At 41.4% G+C, this 10,476-nt stretch overlaps 1 protein-coding gene across 1 annotated transcript; it reads left to right on the top strand.

The window, feature by feature from the left end:
• Positions 1-6,360: 6,360 nt before the first annotated feature.
• On the top strand, positions 6,361-7,471 carry LOC101832436 (olfactory receptor 2A5-like). The gene has a single exon (XM_005088482.2). It carries the CDS (start codon positions 6,361-6,363, stop codon positions 7,306-7,308), a length of 948 nt encoding a protein of 315 aa, XP_005088539.1. The 3' UTR covers positions 7,309-7,471.
• Positions 7,472-10,476: the final 3,005 nt, after the last annotated feature.

The following is a 10,476-nucleotide window of genomic DNA, read 5'->3' as shown; positions in this document are numbered from 1 at the left end:
ATATCAACAATGGCAGAAGTAAGAAAAGTTATATCATGATATCAGGATGCATGACTTCTAGGTCTCATTCTGCTTGTGCTGTGTTACTGTAATTATTTCTGGAAACTGAGAATCAGTTTCCCAGACTCTAAGATATGATTTTGGAAGCAATATATAGTTTCAACTTTTTTTTCTGTGGAGGACCTAAATAGGGCCAGAAGAGTAACTAGAAATTGAGTACCGATGTTGGCTCCCTTGCTGTCCTCACCTCCAAGTGCCAAAATGGAGACTTGAGTTCAGGGACCAGTTTCTTCATTCCTCCAGGAGTTGTGGTCTCTCCTCCAGTCTTGAGTTTGCTTTGGGATGCATTTATCCCTTCTCTGCAAGATGATTGTACCTCTGTAGAACGTTCTTCTGAGTAATGGGCCCCTTTGGGACTGGAAAGCCCTTGAGATAATACTGGGATCCAACTTGGCTGCAGCCATAGGGACTCTTTGATCCCTGATACCCATGAGCCTCATTAATACAACAGTCAGGGCATCTTCAAGGGAGCTACTGAGACTCAGTAGCTCTGGAGAGTGGCTGAAGTAGGGGCCTCTTACAGCCCAGTACCTGGATTCTGGAACTGTCTAAGGCAGTTGCAAGACATGGGTATAAAGGATGGGTGTACACTGCACCTGGACTAAGGAAGGGAAGATAGGTAAGGAGTTTGAAGGATAAAACAGACCCCTGAGAAGTTAATTCCCACCAGTTTGCTGCAAGCCATTGCTCCAACACGATGGTGCATCAGGATGGCACTGGAATAGCAGAGGTGGATTGTGATGGCAGAGGTGGATTGTGTCTCTCAGTAACTGTGCACCATCAGGCAAGTTACTGTCTGTCTCATCTCCCTTTTCTCAATCTTCAGAAGAAAAAGAACATGTAATGATAAACTAATATGATAGTAATAAGTACTATTTTGAACACTCTGTTCCAGGCACACAATTAAGCAAATTTCCATGTAATGCCTTAGTTAATTATTTTCAGCACCCTTTGAGATGGGTTCTGACTTCTAGATAAGGATGGAAACATAGGTAATTTAGGAAATTTGCCCCAGGATACTCTGGTAATTATCAATTAGGACTAGCACCCAGATCTTGTTCTACTGTCCATGCTCTTAATGATAACCTGTCTTTGATGTAAGGTAACCAGTTCATGCTCAGGGTAAAGTTGCTTCTGTTCTGTCCTTGCCTATCCCTCACCTTAATCACATCTCACCAATATTGAAGGAAAAGCTCATTTGAGAAAGATAAAAACTATCAGCGTGTTCTTAATAAATTTCTCCCAATTTCCACAACGTTTTTGTTCATATCAGTTAACAAACAGCCAAGGATAGAACTCTAGTTGTATCTGTGTTGACAGTTGACAACCTGGTTGAGATCCTCCAAGTGATGGGCAACCACCGGACAAGCTGTCCATCCTTGTAGATAACACACTATTGTACATGGGTATAATTTCAGTCATCTATCTAAGATTTATTATCCCTGCCCATGCTATGTGCTAAGCACTAAAAACAGTTGAGGGAGGTGAGAATTTTCATATTTAAGGAACTCTACAGATCAGTGTGTGTGTCAGCATGGCCATGAGCAGTAATGGAAATACCTTCAAAGGTCCAACCAGAAGACAGAGGAAGAAGCAGGGTGGGAATCATGAAAGACTACCATGATTAGAATTTTACCAAGAGAAATAAACAAGAAAGAGTTACTCATTAAACAAGATGAGTAATTAAATAAGTAACAATAACTGCTGTTCAATGCTATAGTATCACATACACCCCCCAAAGTCCATCAGTGTTCATTAGACCTTCAAAGTCTGTGATGTTATCCTAGTTTTGTGGGTGCTGAGACAGGAGCTAATGACTTTATATAGTTTGTGCCTATAGTACTATAGTCTATAATAGACTCTAACATTATTTTCTTTTACTTCAGAACCCTACTGCCTTCCTGATACATACTGCACCACAGCTTCATGAAGTAGGCCCTGTTGAGAGGTCAGCAAATGAAGTAGTCTGTCTAGAGTGTCAGCCAGAAAACCTTCCCTGTGTTGAATTACTGATGCATGAATTGGAGAGTGTTTTGGGCAACCAGTGGGTGCTGCTTAACTGATGGACATGTTCCCTCAGTTTTAAGACTGTGTAATGGTAGATAGATGTGGTTATTTAGTGGGGGTGATTATGGAGAATTGACTAAGTGGTCAGAGCCATTCTCCACCTGGAAAACGCTCCCTTCCACAGCTGTAGAAATTAAAGAGGAAGTCCCTGATGGTCAGCTTTCTGTCTAACCCATAGGAACTGAACTTCAGGACCAAGGACAGTGCCATTGTGCATCAAGAGGCTGGTATCCAGCCTACTTGACATATAAATCCCTACTATGTGCCAGGCATTGTCCTAGAATCTGCTAATACTCAGTGTGATACATGAAGAATCAAGAGAAGAAAATTTCCTGTATTCTTGTTGAAAAACACACAAATTATGTACTAAATTAGAAAATGCTATGAAGATGTGTAAAATATGAGGTAGGAATAGAGCATGCGATGATCCTGTCTCAAACAGGGTGGTCAGGAAGGACTTAGACATTCTCTGAGAAGACCACATGAGCAAACATTTGTAGGAAGTGAGAGTATGAGCCAAGGAAAAATAATTTCCAGCACTGGAAACAGAGTTCTGGAAGAGTGCAGAAACAGTAGTTGAGTGAGGCTCAGCAAAGAGGTGTGTGGTGGAGCAGATGGAGAAGGAAGAGGTACAAGTTTTGTGTGATCTTAAAGCACTCAGAGGACTTTGGCTTTTCTTGGTGACTCAAGAAGCCACTATAGGGCTAGCAAGATGGCTCAGTGGGTAAAGGAGCTTGCTGCTAAGCTGCCTATCCAAGTTTGATTCCCCAAACCCACTTGGCAGAAAGAGAATGCTAACTCCTATAAGTTTTCCTTCTACCTTCACAGGTATGCGGTGGTGTGTATATACATGTGCACATGAGTGAGCATGTGCGCGCACACACACACACACACACACACAGCAGAGAGAGATGGGGGAGAGAGAGGGAGGGAAGGAGGGAAGAGAGGGAGGGAGGGAGGGAAAGTGTAACACTTTTTGAAAGAAGTCACCATATTTGGGGGGTTGTTGCTCTAAGTCTACAGCCCAAGTTGGTTCTGAACTCATGCCTACATCTGCCTTCTGAGTGCTAGGATTGCAGGTGTCACCCTAATCAGCTTCACTGGAGGATTTTAGTAAGAGGATTTGCATGATTACCCTTTTAACATATTTATTTGAAATAACTGTATAGAGAGAAGACTTCAGGGAAAGAGAAGGAAATGTGGGAATATTCAGGCGATACTGCAAAACTCATGGCAGGAAAATACATCAATTTAGGTAGTGGTCAAAATGGTGGATATGGTGATATTTTCTGATGTGTTGCACATGAGGAGTGTGAGAAAGAGAATGTTTGAAAGACCTTGGGGCTCTTTTGTCACTTTAGTCCCCTCCAAGGATGAAATCACCACTAAATGAGTTGAGAAAGATGATGACAGTCCTGCAGAGGGCACTGGAAGTTTGGTTTAGAAAATTCTGGATATAATTTGTTCATTATACATCCCAGGAGAGGTAGAAATTAAGAATTCAGCTGTATCAATGATTCTAGATGTAACTACATTTCAGATTGATTAATCAGCATCAAAAGTCATGGTTCTTAGCAGTTGAGTGTGGATTCAAATTCAGACCCCACTGGCCCCTGTTCTAGAGTGTCTTGACTCCAACACAAATGTTATAATCATCTCCACCTTCACTGTAGGCTGAATTCTGCCCATGGTTTTATGGAATGTGCTATTAACCTAAATTGAAAATAATTTACCTTTAACTTTCTGTGCAGAATTTCAGATTCTGTAATCATAATCTAAAGTTTGAGCATTTTATATGAAAAAACCCTTCATTTTCCAATGTGAAATATGTACTTTCTGTCCTCTGACACTGATTAGGCAGGTTCTGGTTTCCCACACAATGACATCTAAAGTGGATATGCAGTACATTTGCTAAATTCTTCGGGAGAAAAACTTGAACTTCAAATGGTGAGAACAGAGGACTTGAGGTTTGGATCCTGGTCCTGCACAAACCAAATTTCAATTCTCTAATTCTTTATAAAGGAAAAGGCAGTTCTGACCTGAATAGATTGTGGTGACAATCAGATGACATCAAGTGAAGCATTTCTTTTTACAGTATTTCTTGGTAAATGGCCATTTCCTTTTTCAGGACCTAGAAAAGATGGAACACCCAGGTGGTGGCATTCTGTAGTAGGCATTTAAGGACCAGCAAGGGGACAGAGAGAGGAAGGCTGGTCAGGAATATCTTTTGTCACTAGGTTGCCAGCCTTGGTTTGAGGACTGAGTCCCTGTTAAAGTGATGGTCCATCTGCATCCACCCCCATCCCACCTGTGAGAGACAGGGCCGTGGAGGGCTCCTCACTGCTGCTGAAGAACAGTGTCCCGACACACAGAGATTCCCCAGTCCCTGTCTCTCTTCTTTTTGGTAGCATGTACATAATTTATCCTTCTAGTATTTTAAATGACATGAAGAGGAAATTCACGGTAAAGTGCAAAATCAAAAAGTAGATAATTTAAAATGAGAGAAAGACTTTTAAAAAGAAAAAATCATTTGAAATAAAATTAGACATTGAAAAACAACAAGGGTAGACTATGGGTAGTTGAACAGAAGTCCAGAACTGCTGTCTCGATTTTCACGATCATTACCCTGTATTTTGTAGTCTTGAATTTGATAAACATTTGGGTTATTTTCTCTTTTAGGATATGTCTATCTCAGATAACACACACACGCGATTTCTATGTGGGGCTTTTTTGAAATGAGCTATGGCTGGCTGGATGCCATCATGAGTTTTTTTATGTGAAAATTTCCCATCTTATGGTCATGCCTCACCTGTTGCTTTGGGACACATGGCGTCCCTTCTGCAGGCACTCCTGTACAAGTCAAATAATTGGGAAGAGGCAACACCCGTGGCTGAACAGCAGGGCAGTGTCTGGTCTTATTTTACCCCATACATGTAATTATTCTCAAGGCATTCCTAGCATTTCTGGCTCCTTGAGGCTGCAGTGAATGTCAATACAAATGATTCCACTTTACACTAGCGTTTTTATCACCCCTTTGCCAAGAACCTTTCTTTTTGCTGCTACTGCTGCTGCTGCTTAAAAACATATTATTCTTGGGACTCAACCTTTTAGATTTTCACCATCATGATTTTAACCAGGGCTTTAAACTGAGAATGTTTAGATTTTTGAAATTTTAGACCTTGTGAGGTTTTATTTCTGAGTATTTCAGCATCTGTAGTTAGAGCGCTCGGGATTGTTCTCTGAAGAGTATGATCAACTCCGGCCTTTCTTTTTTTTTATCATTTTTTATTTTAATTTTAAATAGCTTGTTTTACATGTCAATCCCAGTTCCCTCTCCCTCCCCTCCTCCCACACTCCCCTCCCCCCCCCCAGCCTCCCACCCTATTGCCAATTTCTTCCACATAGGGGATATCTAGAGTCTGTCTCATTTTTTGAGAAATGTTAAAAGACAGAGCTCTTCTTTGGTTTTCAAATCAGAGTCCCCATGGTTATCACTGTGTGTTCATTTGTTCTGTGCACTTGTACCCCCGAAGGAAAGGTTGGGGAGGTAGGATGAGGGGATAGCACTTCTAAAGGAACAGTGGTGGTTGTTTGTTTGATTTTGTTTCATTTGTGAAGTATCAGGGAAACTTTATTCAAAAGCAAATAGACAGGTCATACAGATGAGAAATAAATACAACATCACTCTTGACAGAGTGTCACTCTTGGCAGTACTCAAGGAAGACCATGCAGTGCTTTTCCTTGAGAATGTATGGCATGTGGGTTCTGTACAGAATCAGAGAGGAAGAAGGGAGGAGGATGAACTAGGGCAGTGGTCATGAATTTTCCTTCTTCTTACTTTCCTAACTCTTTATCTCTCTCACTTTTAAAAACTTGTTTGTTTTACATTTCCTCTTATAGTCTTGAAATAATAGCATTGGGGAACAACAGACATATCTAGTCTTCTCAGTTTGACTGCTTTATGGTGTGTGTGTATGCCCCGTGATTCTAAATAAGAGTTTTGTTCTATACAGCTTCTCACAGGAGCCTTGGTATTTATCCGGCATAATTAGTTGTAGTGGAATTTCTACTAAGTAACTAGAACTAGGTAGGGTCAATTTGGATAGACTGCTCTCTGGGCATGGGGTAGTAGGTTTACCCTCAACTCCCAATCTGTGGATTCACATACTGTTCTCCCATGGAGATGGCAAAGGAGTCCGTTATATGTCCTCTTCTCTCCTCAGAAGGAAGGCCATGCACAATCGAGGCTGGAAAAATCACAGCTCTGTAACTGAATTTATCCTCTTGGGTTTCTCCAGAAACCCCAGGACCAATTGGATCCTTTTCTTCATCTTCTTCTTCCTCTACCTATTTACAGTCCTGGGCAATGGGCTCATTGTCACCCTGATTAGGATAGATGCACGTCTCCACACACCCATGTACTTCTTCCTCAGTATCCTCTCCATGCTGGACCTCAGCTATGCTACCACAACAGTGCCCCAGATGTTGGCTCATCTAGTAAGCAAGAACAAGACCATCTCTTATACTGGGTGTGTGATCCAGATGTACATTTTCTTGACACTAGGCATCACTGAGACCTGGATTTTTGCAGCTATGGCCTATGACAGATATGTTGCTATATGTTTCCCACTCCATTATGGAGTCAAGATGAGCCAAACCCTATGCATAACCCTGGTGGCAAGCTCTGCCCTCTGTGGTCTCATCTGTGCCCTTGTCTACACAGTCTTTGCAATGAACCTTCCCTACTGTGGCCCCAATGAGATCAACCATTTCTTTTGTGAAATCCCCGCTGTCTTGAAGTTGGCCTGTGCAGACACATCCCTCAATGACCAAGTGGACTTCATTCTGGGTTTCATCTTGCTTTTGATACCGTTATCCCTCATCCTAGCCTCGTATGTTCGTATTTTCATAGCCATTCTAAGGATTCGTTCCACCCAAGGGCGGATGAAGGCCTTCTCCACCTGTGCTTCACACATCACTGTGGTCACTATGTTCTGTATTCCGTGTATGGTCATGTACATGCGACCTGGCTCTGAAGCCACCCCAGAAGATGACAAGAAGTTGGCCTTGTTCTATAATGTTATTTCTGCCTTTCTTAACCCCATTATTTACAGCCTCCGGAACAAGGATGTGAAGAGGGCTTTTTTCAAGTTAATTGGAAGGGGTGAGGACACCCCGTAGGCCATGAGCAAGGATGTCTACAGTGTCTCTGGTCTCTTGTGTTTGCCACTCACATGAAGTTACTGGAGTTAATGAGAGAGGATTCTCATGATGAGGGAAACAGAAGAAGAAAAGACATTTCACATCAGTTTGTTAATGGATACATTAGGAAAAAAGTTCAAGAATTGTGCCCAAGTTTCAGCTGAATCATTGACCTTCTATGGCTGTGGAAATATCACATTGATTTGGAACAGTCACCTCAATTCTCTGGAATTTAATTTCCAGTTGTCAAATGTGTTTGGTAATATGTATTATGTCCAAATGATAATAATTAACATTAAATTTATGTACCAGTCACTCAGTGCTTTATGTTTTTTTCTTTATTTTTGTGGTGGTTTTCATTTCCATTTTTCTTTCCTCCTCCTCTTCTTTGCTTTGAGGTGTGGTCTCACCACATTGACTAGGTTGATTTTGAACTTACATGCTTAAGTAATTAGACTCCTGGATATCTGGAACTACAGATGTGGTCCCCTCTGCTCGACTGATAGATATTTATTATTTCAATTCACATGTTAGCTCTAGAGGTATGTGCTATCTTCTTCATACAAATAAAGACACTAAAATACAAAAACACTAAATAATTTTCTAAATGTCATCAAGGTGGAAAGTGACATGACTGAAATTTGAACCCAGGGACTAGTTCCAAGGCCCAGATTCTCATGTATTATATGACATGACTCTGAACATCCAGGAGAGAATTCAAGGCTTAGCTGAGACAATGAATGGCTATGACTGAGGAAAATGAAAAGACTTAAGGATTTTACTCTATCTGGGCAAGGTGGAGCACACCTTTAATCCCAGCACTCTGGAGGCAGAGGCAGGTGGATCTCCCTGTGTTTGAGGCCAGACTGGCCTACACAGAGACTTCTAGGACAGCCAGAGTTATATAGTGAGACCCCATCTCAAAAAAGGGAAAGGTTCTTCTTCTCAGGTCATAATAGCAGGGCCAGATCCCTGGAGTCTACAGCTACACTGAGAAATCACCCCTTCCTCCCCGGAGTTCTGCAGTTGAGCTAACAGATTGTGCAGGGCAGTAAGGGCATCTCAATATGTGCTTGTTGTGGGAGGTTTTCCTCCTCATTCCATCCTCATCGTTGTTTTGAGTTGGTCAGCTCTGCTCTCAGACCTTTCCCTCCATGGGCCTCTCTCCTATCCTATTGTCTGCCCCATTTGTGGTTCCCAGACACACAGACTTTACTTACAAAGGACCTATTTTGGTTTCAACAACCGATTTTCCTTTCAATATACTCTGCTTCCAGAGAAACACGAGACAGTGGAAAGGGCCCTGGGCTTTGACCTTGGCTTAATCTGTTGAGATCTTAAGAAATAAACTACACTCTTCACAACCAGTCCTCTTCTGATCCAAATGGGGATGGTGACACGTTCTTTGGCTATACTGTAAAATTGTTTTAAATCACAAATGGGAAGAGTGATTTGCATCTAAACAATGATATATGTTACCACCTCAGAGCTATTCAACTATTAATGGAAGCATGAGTTTCTCAACTTTGGATGTAAGGACAGATTCATTGTCCATTCAGGTCTTATAGGGAAAGTCATGATAGCAATTGACTGCATATATAGAGTAATGCTTGAGAGAGGGGAGGGGGTTGATTTTAATGGAGCACACTCATAATGGGACGCTTCATAACATCAGCTGCCACACTAATCAGGAACTAAACCATTTCTGGTGTTTCAGAGCAAGTCAAATTTCTATCAATAGCTGGACAGATGACTCTGGTTTAGAACACCCAGCTTCAAGTCCCAGCACTCACATGGAGCCTCATCATGTCTGTAACTCCAGTTTCAGGGGATCTGATGCCCTCTTCTGGCCTCTGAAGGCACCAAGTAGGCATGTAGTACACAACATTCATACATACGAAATTAAATAAATAAATCACTTCTGTATTAATTTTTTCTATCATTCTCACTTAAGGCAAATTGTTAAAGTGCTTAGCAAAAGCAATACAAATCTTTTCAAAAAGTAAATTTTTTAAATTGTGCATTCTTCGCACAAACACAAGATTAAATTTAAAACGTCCAGATACTTAAACTGCTTTTGAAAGTTTTGTTTATTTATATGCTTTCTATTTTGTTTTTGTTTTTGTCTTATTTGATTTTATTATTTTTGTGATTTTTTTAAAAAGGGAGATAGCATGAAGTCAGATGGGTAGGGAGTTAGATGAGGTAAAAGAATAGGATCAAAATATATTGTATAATTTTTAAACAATAAAAAATAGGAAAGACTAAAAAAAGTTTTGTCTGTAGACCAAGAATGGTAAAACTATTACAAAAGATCAGTAAATGCTAAAAAATATGCTTTTGTTCATCAGCAGTTTTCTCCAGAATAGAAATCAACTGTGGCTTACAGTGCTGCTAATATTCCCCCAAGCATTAAAGAACTCGGCTCTCAGGGTGATGTGGGACTGTCAGAGGGAAGTCTCCAGGGTGGGTTTACTGCCTGAAGGACCCAGCCTCAAAGGAGGCTGGAGAAGAGGAGCCTTGGTTTTCTACAGATAGAAATAGATTTGGGCAACACATTCTTGTTGTGTTTCTTGGGGATTTATTAAGAAAAATGCTCTGGGGTGGTTAGAGGGGACATATCTGTGGAGATAAAAGGGTCTTTCTTCTTACAGTTCTCAAAGCACTGAAAACCCACAGCAGGCACACCCAATTTCCCCACCTCCCAACATGACCCATGTGCTTGGGCTACCACCTACTTCTCAGGTCTCTGCATAGGTGGGACCAATATATACCACATCCTCCAGTTTCCTATAAAACAGCCTTGTGAGTTTCTTTAGGAAGTTTCTTATTTATTTTCAGATTTTGAAAGTTGAAGAATTCTTAACACCATGAACTAAGCATTCAGCTCGGGCCTACAAAGACCCCATGTAACGTCACACACAAAGATGCCTGAAGAGCGTAAGACCTTGCGTCTACAACGGGGGGCTGGAGAGATGAGTGCTTGCTGCTTTTGCAGACAACAGGAGTTTGTTTCCTGGCACCCATGTCATGTGGCTCTCAGCAACCTATAACTTCAGCTCCAGGGCATCTGACACCTTCTTCTGGCTTCCCTGGGCATCAACAACACAGCAGCTTACACATATACATACACAGGCACTCACACAG

This window comes from Mesocricetus auratus, unplaced genomic scaffold (assembly GCF_017639785.1).
Source record: "Mesocricetus auratus isolate SY011 unplaced genomic scaffold, BCM_Maur_2.0 Super-Scaffold_100014, whole genome shotgun sequence".
NCBI lineage: Eukaryota > Metazoa > Chordata > Mammalia > Rodentia > Cricetidae > Mesocricetus > Mesocricetus auratus.
The sequence above is the reverse complement of the archived record's forward strand: the minus strand, read 5'-3'. Positions and strand labels throughout refer to the sequence as shown.

Coding starts and splice junctions, on each gene's coding strand:
- LOC101832436 (XM_005088482.2), top strand. CDS start 6,361: ATGCACAATCGAGGCTGGAAAAATCACAGCTCTGTAACTGAATTTATC.